The sequence below is a fragment of the Chrysochloris asiatica genome, unplaced genomic scaffold, assembly GCF_000296735.1.
Source record: "Chrysochloris asiatica unplaced genomic scaffold, ChrAsi1.0 scaffold00009, whole genome shotgun sequence".
NCBI lineage: Eukaryota > Metazoa > Chordata > Mammalia > Afrosoricida > Chrysochloridae > Chrysochloris > Chrysochloris asiatica.
This window is the reverse complement of record NW_006408527.1, coordinates 17,312,517-17,328,029: the sequence shown is the minus strand read 5'-3', so window position 1 is coordinate 17,328,029 and position 15,513 is coordinate 17,312,517. Positions and strand designations below refer to the sequence as shown.

At 40.8% G+C, this 15,513-nt stretch overlaps 1 protein-coding gene across 2 annotated transcripts in view; it reads right to left on the bottom strand.

The window, feature by feature from the left end:
- Nucleotides 1-15,513, bottom strand: part of DSTYK (dual serine/threonine and tyrosine protein kinase) — a 75,151-nt gene that overhangs the window by 4,212 nt on the left and 55,426 nt on the right. For both annotated transcript variants that reach the window (XM_006834087.1, XM_006834086.1), the window contains exons 7-10: nucleotides 15,166-15,295; nucleotides 14,686-14,842; nucleotides 14,117-14,249; nucleotides 446-559 (exon numbers count right to left, since the gene is read on the bottom strand). In XM_006834087.1, coding sequence (XP_006834150.1) covers nucleotides 446-559; nucleotides 14,117-14,249; nucleotides 14,686-14,842; nucleotides 15,166-15,295 — 534 coding nt within the window. The remainder of the gene's footprint in view (nucleotides 1-445; nucleotides 560-14,116; nucleotides 14,250-14,685; nucleotides 14,843-15,165; nucleotides 15,296-15,513) is intronic.

Sequence of the window (15,513 nt, the reverse complement as noted above, 5' to 3'; positions counted from 1 at the left end):
TCCCTGTAAGGTCTTTTCCTAAAGGTCCATGACAATTTGGCAATTGATAAGCCTCTTAGGTTTTAGCTGACAATTTTGGAAGTATTTCCCTTTCCTCTAGACAGGATAAAGGGCATGTAACTTTTCTATATGTTTAAAATATTTCAGAATAGTGCTTGGAGAAAAAAAAAAAAGAAAACAAGACCTTTAGCATTAGAAGCTAGACCTATGGTAAAAACCAGTAGAAGAACATTGTAATTCCAGCCCACCCTCAGTCTCAAAAGACAACTTTAAGTGCAAGAACACAGAGTTCAAACTTTAGTTTCAAGAGGATGTCATGTCTACTGTGCTGTTAAACTACTATTTGCCCTCTGGTCATGACCAAACCTGTATTTAAATGTACCCTCCAAAAGGACATTTAACCCAGAGAGGCAGAGTACTGGTTTGAGGAAATAGCTCGACTTACCAATACATTCTTCAGTTTGATGTCACGGTGAACAAGTCCCTGGCTGTGCAGGAAGCGGATTCCCTCCACCACATCGAGTGCTACCTGCAAACGGGTCTCCAGGGCTAGCCCAGCCTTGGGAAGACAAAATATCTTACTTGTCAATGTTACAAGTTACAAGGCAATGCATTGACCACTGCTTGCTTGAACCAACTAAGAGTTCCTTCTGCAGGTTACTAAAGGACTGGCTGCACTAGTGCACCCAAGGGCAGAGAGGGGAATTAAAGAAAATGAAAGAGGAAAACAGGGAAGTAGTGTGGAGGCAAAGAAGAGTAGGCTATAAAGGAGACAATGCAAGATAAAACCGCTTGGAGGCTACATGTTGTCAGCTAGACAATCCCCAAGTGTGACTAAGGGTGCAAGCAAACACCTAAAGTACAAACTCATTTTAAACACTTGAACAAACTCTGAAACTGCACACAAAACTCAAAGTTACTAATTATAAGTTGGTTCCTGATGTCAATTTACTTCCATTGCTTTGTAGGCCTAGTTATCCCTGGTTTTGGTGGACTCAGACACCAAGGTTGGATTACTTCTACTAAGCCTCCACTTTAGGGGTTCTTGAATTCTGAAGAATATCATTCCATTCATCCCAAAGTTCAAGTAAGGTTCTCTTGCACTTATAGAAAAGCCTCCTCTGAAATGAAGTGGAAAATGGACATGTGGAGAACAATTTTCTTCATCAGATTGATTCTTCATGATTCCGGGAAATTACATTTCTACAAGTTTCCTCTGCTGTACTTCTGACAACTTCTATTTAAACTGGTGAAATAGGAATTTGTGAGATGGCACATACCTTCTCTAGGGTCTTTCTTCTCAACAGAGGTTCACCGAACTCTTGGCCTTTACTCCAAAACAACCTTTCGGTAGTTTCTCATTGTCTATGACAGAATTTGGAGTCTATGACAATTCTTAATATTTTAGGTCCTCTATAATTCATCCCATAGAATCCTTCAATAACGAAAGCCAAGGCTTGAATTTTTTCTTCAGTTCCCTCAGCTTGAGAAATGCTGTGTGTTCTTTCCTTTTGCTTTTCTAACTCCAGATCTTTGCACATTTTGTTTTAATATTTGACTTTGTCTTCTCCAACTGACCTTTGAAAGTTTCTGTTCAGCTCTTGTACGTCCTTATTTCTTCCATTGGCTTTAGCATCTCTACACTGGAGAGCAAGTTTCAGAGTTCTCTTCTGACATCCATTTTGATTTTTTCCTTCTTTTCTTCTTAATGACTTTTTGCTTTCTTCCTGTACGTTATTCTTGATGTCATTCCACAACTCTTCTGGTCTTTATCAAATCTGTTCTTCATAACATCTCTAAATTCAGGTGGGATATATTCAAGGTCATATTTTGGCTCTCATAGATTTGTCTTCATTTTCTTCAGCTTCAATCTGAATTTGCATATGAACAACTGATGGTCTGTTCCATAATCTGTCCCTGGCCTTGTTTTTGCTGATGACATATGGAGCTTTTCCACCATCTCTTTCCACAAATGTAGTCAATTTGATTTCTGTGTATTTCATGAGAAGGCCCTGTGTATAGTTGTCTCTTATGCTGTTTAAAAAAGGTATTTGAAATGAATAAATATTGAATGATACCTTAAGCATCAAAAGAAGATGGAAGGCCGGATGGCGGCTGTTTATGCTGGACGTGTGGCCAGAGACGGGTAAGGATCACGTGGAACCTCGGCTACTTGGGACAGAGACATTGCCATGCTGCAATGAGTCTCAATGACTGGTAAGACTGAGGAATTCGCACTGACCACCTAAGACAGGCAGCGTCCCTTAAACAATCAATAAATAAGGAGGACTCAGATGCAGACAGCACAGACCCGGTCAGGAGGCCAAGCCCCTGTGGGCCCAAGCGTTGTTGACCATCCAAACCATAGGCTCTGAGGATCAGACTCTAGCCACCTAGTAGACATAACAAACTGTCCCTCATCTGATTATTCAGTAATACTTGTTAGTAATCTCATACGTGAGCCCTGGATATCCACAGACAAATGTAAAAACCTCCCCTAAAAGCCGAGACTGTAAATTCCAATAAGCCAAGTCCCCCCCCATTCCAAAAAAAAAAAAAAGCTAAAGAGGATAGAGAGAAACACTGTAAACTGATGATATATAGCGGGGATAATAATCAATGTAATGAAACAAGCTATATGAATGGTTGAATGTGAAGCTGATGATGTGCCCTGTAAACTTTCACTCAATGCAAAATAAAAACATTTAATTAAAAAAAAAAAAAAAAAGAAGAAGATGGAAGGAATGCACAGAGTCACTGTACCAAAAGGAAATGGTCGATGTTCAACCATTTCAAGAGGTAGCACATGATCAAGAGCCCATGGTACTGAAGGAAGAAGTCCAAGGTGCACTGAAGGAAATGGCAAAGAACAAGGCACTTGGGAGTTGATGGAATACAAATTGAAATCTTTCAACAAAGTGAAGTGGCACTGGAGACACTCACTCATCTATCCCAAGAAGTTGGGAAGACAGCTATCTGGCCAACTGATTGGAAAAGATCTGATTTGTGCCCATTCCAAAGAGAGGTGATTCAAACAGAATGTGGAAATCATTGGACAATATCTTTGACATCCCAAGCAAGTAAAGTTTTACTAAAGATAATACAGAAACGACTGTAAACATACATTGACAGAGAACTTTCAGAGGTTCAAGCTGGATTCAAAAGAGGATGTGGAACGAGGAATATCACTGCTGATGTCTGATTGTCTTGGCTGAACGCAGAGAATACCAGAAAGATGTTAACCTGTGCTTTATTGACTATGCAAAGGCTTTCAATTGTGTGGCTCATGACAAGCTATGGACAACATTGCAAAGTATGAGTCTTCCGGAACACTTAATTGTGCTCTTGAGGAACCTGTACATGGACCAAGAGGCATATGTTCAAAGAGAACATGGAAACATTGCATAGTTTAAAATTAGTAAAGGTGTGTGACTGGTATATTCTTTCACCATACTTATTCAACCTGTATGCTGAGCAAATAATCCGAGAAGCTGGGTTATATGAAGAAAAACGTGGCATCAGGATTGGAGGAAGACTCATTAACAACTTGCAATATGCAGATGATACAACCTTCCTTGCTGAAAGTGAAGAGGACTTAAAATACTTACTGATTAAGATCAAAGACCACAGCTTTCGGTATGGGATGCATCTCAATGTAAAGAAAATAAAAATCCTTACCACTGGACCAATAAACAACATTCTTATCAATGGAGAAAAGATTGAAGTAGTTGAAGACTTCATTTTTCTTGGATCAACCATCAACACTCATAGAAGCAGCAGTCAAGAAATCAAACGATGTATTGCATTAGGTAAATTTGCTGTACAAGACCTTTTAAAATTGTTGAAGTGCAAAGATGTTAGCTTGAGGACTATAACCTCATATGCATGTGAAAACTGGACAGTGAATAAGGAAGACTGTAGAAGAACTGATGCATTTGAGTTATGGTGTTGGAGGAGAATACTGAAAGTACCATGGGCTGCCAAAAGAACAAACAGATCTGTACTGGAAGAAGTGCAGCCAGAGTGCTCCTTGGAGGCCAAACTTCATCTCTCATACTTCGGACATATTGTCAGGAGGGACCAGTCACTGGAGAAGGATATCGTGTTTGATAAGGTGGATGGTCAGAGAAAGAGGAAGACCCCCAGCGAGATAGATTGGCAAAATGGCAGCATTAATGGACTCAAGCGTGGCAACCATTGTGAGGTTGGCCCACGACGTAACAGTGTTTCATTCTGTTGTGCATAGGGTCACTATGAGTTGGTACCTACTCGATGGCACCTAACAACAACAATAATTCATCACAACTTGTCTGTCAGTTTGTTTTGTACTGTGGTGGCTTGTGTGTTGCTATGAAGTGGGCAGCTATGCCACCAGTATTGTAAATACCAGTAGATTCACCCATAGTGGACAGGTTTCGGCAGAGCTTCCACACAAAGATAGGCTAGGAAGGAGAAGAGGTGGACCACTTCTGAATGGTTAGCCACTGAAAACCTTTAAGAATAGCAGTGGACCATTGTCAGATACAGAGTTGGAAGATGAAAATGTTATGAACAGCAGTGGAACACTGTTAAGATCAAATGCTGGAAGGGAAACCCCTCAGGTTGGAAAAGCACTCGAATTAAGGCTGAGGAAGAGCTGCTTCAGAGTAGATCCCCAGAGCAGAATCGACCATAATGACATGAATGGAGCAGTTTTTAGAAACTTAACTTGCTCAATGGGTACAACTCAGAATGAGAAGAAGCAGGTGTGAATATCCATTAACAATCTGAATGTGGAATATATGAAGTACAAATCTAGGAAAATTGGAAGTTGTCAAAATATAATGGAAGGCATAAAGATTGATACCCTAGGCATTGTTGTTGTTAAGTTGTGACTTACAGCAACCCTGTATAGTGTTTCTGAGGCTGAAAATCTTTACAGGAGCAGAACGCATCATCTTTTTCCCAAACGGACTGACTAGTGGGTTTGGATCACTGCACCTGTAGTTCATAGTCCAGTGCTTATCATACAGAAACACTGTGTTCCCATCCCATGCATTAGTGAGCTGAAATGGACTGGTATTGGCCATTTTGAATTAGACAATCATATGGTTTACTATGCGGGAAAGCCCATTTGAAGAAGAATAACATACTTTCTTCATCAAAAAGAACATTTTAAAATCTGTCTTGAAGTACAATGCTTTCTGTGACAGGATAATACCTATATGTCTAAGACCAGTTGGTGGTGTTGTTGTTAAGTACCGTGGCGTCGGTTCCAACTCACAGTGACCCTACACAGGGTTTCCGAGGCTGCACATCTTTACGGGAGCAGAAAGCCTCATTTTTTTACAGTGGGACAACTGGTAGGTGGACTTTGAGGTTAGCAGCTCAATTTGTAACCACTACGCTACCAGAGCTCCTAATACCACATTAATTCAAATTAGGCACCAACCACTAAAGCCAGTGATGATGAAATTGAAAAATTCCACCAACTTCTTAAGTCTGAAATTGATCAAGCATGCAATCAAGATGCATTGATAATTACTGGGGATAGGAATGTGAATGTTGGAAACAAAGAATAAGATCAGTAGCTAAAAAATATGGCCTTAGGGATAGAAATGATGCTGGAGACCACATGATAGAATTTTGCAAGACCTATGACTTATTCATTTGAAATATCTTTTTTAAACAACAGAAAAGGTGACATGGACCCCATCAAACAGAATATATGAGAATCAAATTGACTACATATATGGAAAGAGACAGTGGAGAAGCTCAATATCATTAGCCAAAACAAGGTCAGGGGCAGACTGTGGAAAGGCCATCAATTGCTCATATGCAAGTTCAGGTTGAAGCTAAAGACAATTAAAACAAGTCCACGAAAGACCAAATATGACCTTGAATATACCCCACCTGAATTTAGAGACCATCTCAAGAGCAGATTAGAAGCATTTGACACTAATGACTGAAGACTGGAAAAGTGTGGGATTAATCAAGAACATCATATAGGAAGAAAGCAAAAGGTCATTAAAAAGACAGGAAAGAAAGAAAACACCAAAATGGACATCAGAAGAGACTTTAAAACTTGCTCTTTAGCATATAGAAGCTAAAGCAAATGGAAGAAATAAGGAAGTAAAAGGGCTGAACAGAAAATTTCAAAGGGCAGCTTGAGAAGACAAAGTAAAGTTTTATAATAAAATGTGCAAAGACCTGGAGTTATAAAACCATAAGAGAAGAACATGTTCAGCATTTCTCAAGCTGAAAGAACTGAAAAAAAAAAAAAAAAATTAAGACGAGGACATGGAACTTGGGATATCATTGCTGACATAAAATGGATCTTGGCTAATAGCAGAGAATACCAGAAAGACGTTTACTTTATTGGCTTTCAACTCTATGGATAATGACACACTGGAAAACACTGCAAAGGATGGGTATTGCAGAACACCTAATTGTGCTCATGAGGAAACTGCACATCAAGAGCCAGTCATGAACAAGTGGTACTGAATGTAAAATCAGGAAAGTTATGCATCAGGGTTGTATCCTTTCACCATACTTAATTCAATCTGCATGCAGAGCAAATAATCTGAGAAACTATATGAAGAAGAATTTGGTATCAGGATTAGAGGAAGATTCATTAGCAGCTTGTAAGCTGTTGTAACAGGAAGACAATACAACCTTTCTGGCTTGAAACAAAGAGAATTTGAGATACTTAACTGATGAAGGTCAAACAATACAACCTCCAGTAAGGATTGTATTTTAATGGTAAATAAAGCAAAAATCCTTACCACTGGATAAATAACATCATGATCAATAAAAAAAAGATTGAAGTTGTCAAAGACTTCATTTTGCTTGGATCCACAATCAGCATTCATGGAAGCAGCAGTCAAAAGATCACAAGACTTTTTTGCAATAGGTAAATCTGCTGCAAAAGACCTCCTTCAAAGTGTTAAAGAGTACTTGTTGTTGTTAAGTGCAGTCGAGTCGGTTCCGGTTCCGACCCCATAGTGACCCTGCATAGGGTTTCCAAGGAGCAACTGGTGAGCTTGAACCACCAAGCTTGCAGTTCAAACTGCTTAGCAGTCTGTCGCCACACCAGGACTCCAAAGAGTACTAAGTTGTTGTTGTTGTTAAGTGCCATCAAGTCGGATCCGACCCATAGCGACCCTGTACAGGGTTTCCGAGGCTGTAAATCTTTACGGGAGCAGAACGCCTCATCTTTCTCCTGTGCGGAACAGCTGGTAGTTTTGAACTGCTGGCCTTAAGGTTCACAGCCCGATTCAAAGAGTACTAAGAGGACTCAATAATTACACCAAGTGTTAAAGAGGACTAAGGTGCTCCTAACCGAAGCCATGGTACTTTCAATCTCCTCATTTGTTGTTGTTAGGTGCTGTCGAGTCAGTCCTGACTCACAATGACATTACGCACAACAGAACGAAACACTGCAGTGTCCTGAGCCTTCCTCACAATTGTTGTTACATTGAGCCCATTGCTGTTGTCCCTGGGTCAAACCATCTTATTGCGGGTCTTCTTCTTTTTCACTGACTTTACCAAGCATGATGTCCTTCTCCAAGGACTGGGAACTTCTGAAAACATGTCTGAAGAATGAGAGATGAAGTCTTGCCATCCTGGCTTCTAAGGAGCAGTCTGGCGGCACTGCTTCCAACACAGTTTGTTCTTTTGGCGGTCCATGGTACTTTAAAAAGATACAGCTATTAATAGTCTTCCTTCAACACCACAATTCAAATGCATTGATTCTTCCATAGTCTTGCTTGTTCATTTTCCAACTTTCATATGCATATGAGGCCACTGAAAATACAATGTCTTGAATTAGGCAAGCCTTAGTCCTCAAATTGATCTCTGCTCTTTAACACTTTATAAAGAGTTCCAGTGCAGCAGATCTGCCTAATGCAATACATCATTTGACTTCTTGACTGCTGCTTCCATGAGTGTTGATTGTGGATTCAAGCAAAATTAAATATTTGACAACTTCAATCTTTTTTTTCATATCATGATGTTATTTATTGGTTCAACAGTGAGGATTTTTGTTTCCTTTACATTAAGGTGCAATCTACACTGAAGGTTGTGGTGTTTGATAGTCATCAGTATTTTAAGTCCTCTTTGTTTCCAACAAGCAAGGTTGTATTATCTGCATATTACGGATTGTTAATGAGTCTTCCTCCAGTCCTGATGCCACGTTCTTCTTCATATAATACAGTTTCTTGGATTATTTGTTCAGCAAATATATTAAGTAGGAGGAAAAGGATACAACCATGATGTATACCTTTCCTGATTTTAAACCATTCAAATTCCCCTTGTTTTGTTCTAACAATTGCCTCTTGGTCTATGTACAGGTTCCTCATGAGCACAATTATGTGTTCTGAAATACCCATTCTTCACTATGCTGTCTACAGTTTGTCATTATCCACACAGATGAAATTCTTTGCACAGTCAATAAAGCACAAGTAAACATCATTCTGGTATTCTCTGTTTCCAAACAAAATCCAGCTGACGTCAGCAATGGTATCCCTAGTTCCATGTCCTCTGCTGATTCTGGCTTGAATCACTGGGAACTCTCTGTCAATGTACTGTTGCAACTATTTTTTTAAATTATCTTAAGCAACATTTTACTTGCATGTGATAATAATGTTTGATGATTTCTGCTTTCTGTTGGGAATGGGCACAAATATGGATCTCTTCCATTCAGTTAGTCAGACAGCTGCCTTCCAAATTTTTTTGGCAAAGATGAGTAAGCACCTCTAGTACTGCATCATTTTGTTAAAAAGATTTCTATTTGTATTTCATCAGTTCCTTGGGCCTTGTTTTTCACCAATGTTTTCAGTGCAGCTTAGACTTCTTCTTTCAGTACCATTGGTTCTTGATCATATGTGACCTCTTGAAATAGACGAAAGCCAACCATTTCTTGCTGGTACAGTGACTGTATTTTTTCTATCTTCTTTTGATGCTTTCTGCATAATTAAAAAATTTGCCCATAGAATCCTCTAAGTGGAGATTGAATTTTTTCTTCAATTCTTTTAGCTTGACACATACTGAGTATGTTTTTCCCTTGGGTTTTCTAACTCCAGGTCTTTGTACATTTCATTATCATTACAATTCTTTACTTTGTTACCTCAAGCTGCCCTTTGACATCTTCTTTTCAGCTCCTTTAATTTCTTATTTCTTTTATTTGTTTTAGCTTCTCCAAAGTCAAGAGCAAGTTTCAAAGTCTCTTCTGATACACATTTTGTTTTTATGTTTCTTTCCTATCTTCTTAATAGAAAAGGACCTTTTGCTTTTTTCCTGTATGATGTCATCCCACAACTCTCTGGTCTTCGACCATAGTGTCCATTGCATAAAATCCGTTCTTTAGATAGTCTCCACATTTTCAGATGGGATAAATTCAAAGTCACATTTTATCTCTCGTGGACTTGTTTTAATTTTCTTGTTTCAGCCTCAACTTGCATATGAACAACTGATGGTGTGTTCCATGGTCTGCCCCTGGCCTTGTTTTGGCTTATGATATTGAGCTTCTCCCCTTTTTCTTCCCACAGATGTAGTCAATTTGAGTCCTGTTTTCCATCTGGTGAGGTTCATGTGTATAGTCATCTCTTAGGTTGTTTAAAAAAGTGATTTGCAATTAATAAATTGTTGGTCTTGCAAATTTCTATCATGCAATATCCAGCATCATTTCTATCACCAATGCCGTATTTTCCAACTACCACTTCTTCCTCTTTGCTTGTAATCTTTGTGTTTCAGTGCCAGTAATTATCAGTGCATCTTGATTGTATGTTTGGTCAATTTCAGATTGAAAGAGTTGGTTGTTGTTGTTGCTGTTATGTGCCGTGGAGTGGGTTCCGACTCATAGTGACCCTGTACATGGTTTCCGAGGCTGTAAATCTTTACGGGAGCAGAAAGCCTCCTCTTTCTCCTGCAGAACAGCTGGTAGTTTTGAACTGCTGCCCTTGCGGCTCACAGCCCAATTCGTAACCACTACGCTACCAGAGCTCCTTGAAGGAGTTGGTCAGATTCTTCAATTTCATCATCACTGGCTTTAGCAGTTGGTATATAAGTTTGAAAAATGGTATTTACTGGTCTTGCTTTTGCAGACATATGTATATTATTTGACCAAAGACAGCACTGTACTTCAAGATAGATCTTGAAATGTTCTTTACAATGATGAATGTGACGCCATTCATCTTCAATTGTTTGTTCCTGGTATAGTAAACCATATTATATAGTGCAATTCAAAATGGCTAATACAAGTCCAATTAATTTCACTAATAACCTAGGATATTGATCTTTATGCATTCCATTTCATTTTTTATAATTTCCAGTTTTCCAAGATTCATATATACTTTGTATATTCCACATTCTAATTATTAATGGATGTCTGCAACTGTTTCTCCTCATTTTGGGTTGTGCCCCATCACAAAAGCTTTCATACCATTATGGTCAACTCTACTTTGAGGAGACAGCTTTTCCCTAGTCATATTTGTTGTTGTTGTTAAGTACCGTGGAGTCGGTTCCGAGTCATAGTGACCCTGAACAGGGTTTCCAAGGCTGTAAATCTTTACGGAAGCAGAACACCTCATCTTTCTCCTATGGAACCGCTGGTAGTTTCAAACTACCGACCTTGAGGTTAGCAGCCCGTTTCGTAACCACTACACTACCAGAACTCCTTATATATATATGTTTTATTGTGAATTATGTGATAGTTTATTACATGGGAGAACATTAGCTTTACATTCATCCTACCGTATATCGTTTCACTGCCATGGTTACAGTCCCTTCCATGCATCATCAAATAACCAAAGGGTATACCCTGCAAGCCTGCCCCCCAGTCGTCAGCATACAGCCCCTCTCCCTCTCTGGGTGATGGAGTCCCCAGCTGCTCCATCTCTCCACGTCATCATCTCTGCCTCCATCTCTGGCATCACTGCTTCTCTGGGTAGGGTCCCACTGTTCACTCTTCTCCCTTGGTGGTCCCAGGGACCTCCACTCCTAGACTGCAAAGTTAATCACTCCCCTCCTTGCTATAAAACGTCTACCTTTACATTTCCAACCCTCACAGTCAGTCCTGATAATAATTATTCACTATTGTATCACAAAGGAGCTCTGGTAGCGTAGTGGTTACGAATCGGGCTGCGAACCTTAAGGCCAGCAGTTCGAAACTACCAGCCGCTCCGCGGGAGAAAGATGAGGCATTCTGCTCCCGTAAAGATTTACAGCCTCGGAAACCCTGTACAGGGTCGCTATGGGTCGGATCCGACTCGACGGCACTTAACAACAACAACAATTGTATCACAAGAGACCTATCTGCATTTCCTTTTATCAGCCCCACCCAGACAGATTGGATACTACTCAGTGGAGATTCTACCTTCCTCCATGCCCTCTGGATCTAGGTTCCCTCTTGAAAGCTTGTAAGCCAGTCACTTCTTGCCTTTGTAACCCCCCATCATCACCACCACCATTTTGGATAGCCAGTGTCCAAGTTGCCCATCCCTGTCTACTCTGTGTGTGGAGGGGGTGGGAATGATCCTTGCTGTAAAGATTTGTTCCCTCTTTTGAGCTACTACATCCATAGGAGTAGGTCAAGTTCATCACACTGTATCAGATTCCTCTTTTTTTCCCTCTTCTTTCTTCTTCTAGTTGAGCTCTGATCATCCAGTCATTGAAGCCAGGTCAAGTGGGTATTATCTGCAAGTGTGGGTGTTCTTGTGCATATGCCCTCTCTTCTTATCAGCTGGATGCTTCACTCTCCACTCTAGTCCTCTGTGGCTATGTCACTGACTCTGGGCCCAAGAGTCTCCAGCTCTTGCCACACTGCTGGCCAACCAGGTCTCCACTCGGGTTCACAGGAGTCCACTGAACATTGTAGGACTTAGCTCGCAGCTTCATTGCTGTTTTTCCCTCACTTCCCCTTATAGGTGATGAACGTGGTCACCAATCAGAGCATGTGTTCCTGTTGAGTCTTATTCTTAGAAGGGGGTTTGCCCTGAAAGGACCCAACTACTTGGCTTGATATCTCCTGGGCGAGCAAATTGCTTGTTCTTATAGTAACAGTCCATCTGCCTCTATTGTTTTGTATTTTTCCTGTAGGTCTTTCTTTCAAGAAGTATCTTCTGTTCTTCTAGGCTCCAGGCTGGTCTGCTTGTCCTTTCATGTGGAAATTTCCCATCTGAGAAGATTCTGGATGCTGTTCAGGATTCCACCTATGGTCTTATGTAATGCAGAGGCTCCAAAGGCAGCCTCCTTCACTGGGAACATTGTAACACTATTTTAGGTATTCCCTAGTCATATTTTTAATACCTTCAAACCAGAAGGTGTTCATCTTCCTGCACTAGAATTGACAATGTTTCACAGCTATTCCTAAGGTTTTCAGTGACTAAATATTCAGAAGTAATATGCCTATTCTTCCTAGTGTTAAGTCTGGAAGCTCTGCTACAACTTGTCCACCACAGGTGACCTGGTATTTAAAGTATCTGTAGCATATCTACCATCATCACAGTAACACTCAAGTCACCAGAGTATGACAGACTAGTGGTGGAGTTACCTCATATGCATGCAAAAGTTGGACAATTAATAAGACTGTAGAAGAATCGATGCATTTGAATTACAGTGTTGAATAAGAATACTGAATGTACTACAGATTGCCAGAAGAACAAACTAATCTGTGTTGGAAGAAGTGTAACAAGAATACTCCCCTGAAGCCAGGATGGAAAGACTTTGCCTCTCAGATTTCGAACATATTATCAGGAGGGACCAGCCCCTGAAGATGGATATTGTGATTGGTAAAGTAAGTGGTCAATTAAAAAAGAGGAAACCCCCAATGAGATGGATTGACATAGTGGCAGCAACAATGGGCTCAAAAGTAACTATTGTAAAGATGGTGGAGGACCAGACAGTGTTGCGTTCTGTTGTATATAGGGTTGCTCTGATTTGGAACTAAATCTGATCTGGTGATTAGGTACCTAACAACAAAAATTTGTTCCCAAACTCTCTTTGCATATTGTCTTACTCCTCTTCCCAAATGAACAACTTAGTCCAGTCTGACCAGTGTCTTTACTGATCATCAAATGTGCTCAGGGCATTATGTGCTATTACATTCCCCTGGTGTAGCTGCTTCTCTCCAACAGGGTAAATCTCTCCCAGCTGAGTGTCCATCTCTTCCTCTTTATGAAATACTCACTGATTACAATGTTCCAAAAGCCCCTGGCAATTATAATTTTTTGCATTCCCCTTGTTGTTGTTTTCAGGTGCCATCGAGTCGATGCCGACTCATAGTGACCTTATGCACAGCAGAACGAAACACTGCCCGATCTTGGGCCAACCTCACTATTGTTGCCATGCTTGAGCCCACAGATGCTGCCACTTGGCCAATCCATCTCACTGAGGTCTTCCTCTTTTTCTCTGACCCTCCACCTTACTAAACATAAGATCCTTCTCCAGCGACTGGTCCCTCCTAACAATATGTCTGAAGTATGAGAGATGAAGTTTGGCCATCTTAGCCTCCAAGGAATATTCTGGTTGCACTTTTTCCAACACAGATCTGTTGGTCCTATGGGCAGCTCATGGCACTTTCAATATTCTCCTCCAACACCTACTTAATAAATAGGACCTTGTACAACGTTGCTGTCAAATGCCATCGAGTCAGTTCAGACTCATAGTGACTCTATAGATTTCCGAGGAGCGACTGGTAGTTTGAACTGCTGACTTTGCAGTTAGCAGTCCAGCGTTTATCCTACAGCATCACACCCCAGACTCTTTTAGTCATAAATATTTGTTGACTAAAAACAAACAATAGCTTTAAACACTGAGGACATAAAGAACAAGAACAGGAGAGTTACAGGAAGCTTTTTTGCTGTCTTGTCATTCTAAATCAGGAGAAAGTTACCAGTCTAGATTTTAACCACCTTTGTCTGAGTGATGAATGATAGTATCCTGAATATAATACTATGCTGAAAATAGATTCTAAGACTTTTTAAGGTTTTCTTTGGGCAATAAAAGACAACAAAGCTTATTTACCCCAACAATCTCTTATGAAAACTAGAAGTTCTGAATAAACTAGGAAGATGAAGGGCCACACAGAACCTGTGGGTGTGGTTGCCAGTTAGCTCTTGCTCCTCTTACAGGGACTCACCTTCAGGCCCGTGTAGAGGTCCCGGTGTAGCCGCTCCATGATGAGCAGCACAGCAATGCTGGAGCCGCCGCCATAGCTGTAATCGATGACAGAACCGTGGAGATCCACCAGGCGCTCATGCTTTGGCAAAGACCTGGTGTAAAGGACAGCGGAGGTGGGCTAGGCTACAGCATGCCACAATGTGGGAAGAAATCAACTCGAGACCACAGTTAGTCTGGATCTAAAGGGAACCGCTCTCAGTGCAGAGAGAAGCCAAGAAGGCAAGGCTTCTCCAACAAGGATAAAAAAAAAAAATTAGGATCTAAAAACTGATAGGCCATAAGGATAAAGACTAAGGGACAAACTCAAATGTGAAGGTGAAACTCAGAAGTTAAGATGGCGGGGAAAAACAAAGACCAAAAAGGCCTTTGAGAGAACATGTTTCTGGGCTAGACCAAGAAATACTAGTCCACAACATTTTGAGACCTAGGTATGAAGAGACAGGATACACGGTAGCTCTTCATACCAATCTTCTCCTGGACTTTGGGCTTCTCTTTTTCCTCATAAAGATGAATGAGACCAGAACCTACCTCATGTAGTGAAATTCCAGAGCCAGGTCATTCCAGTGCTTCTCATCTGGAGGAACAACGGACTTGAGGGCACAAGGGAAGTGTCCTCCCCAGTTGTCACAAAGGTACACCACTCCATACTGGCCCCGGCCTAGTTCCTGTCCCAGTTTAGGTTTACCTAGAGAGGCACATAGGCAGAGACAGATAAGATGGACCAGCCAGAAAGTCAGAAAGCCAAAATTATCAGGGTGAGGAATTGTGGTGTCATTCAAAGTCCTCATAACCTAACTGGTTATATTTAAATAAGCTTTGATGATGTTATTTGACCTACATTAACAGCAGTACCAAACAGACTTCAAGAATTCAAAAATACATAAATAAGTGCTTAAGTGGACAGGCAAGAGAGGCCTGAGATTCTCACCAAGGCTGCACACAAGACTGACCCATCAAGTAGCCAGAACCCTCCTCAGGTTAACTTGGGGAAGACAACTAAGGACTCACGATGTAGTAAGACATCCTGTAAAGAACGGCTCTCCAGAGAAAGGCGGGCCAGGCGGGGGGCATGATCCTTCCGAACCTTTAGCCACAGGTCTTCTGTTTTCTCCAGTCGACCTGAGTGGCCAGCTTCCAGCTGGGAGGGAAACAGAAAAAAGTCAGATTCATGAAGACTCTAGTCTTGGCTTTCTTACTTAAAATACAGGAATTACAATCTCATTTATCTTATAAAGATGATTGTGAGGACTAAATAAGATGTATGCATGTGTTTCGCAAGCTCTGATGAGGCACTGTAGGATAAACACTGGACTGGTAGCTGCAGTTCAAACCCACCAGCCACTCTTGGAAACCAGC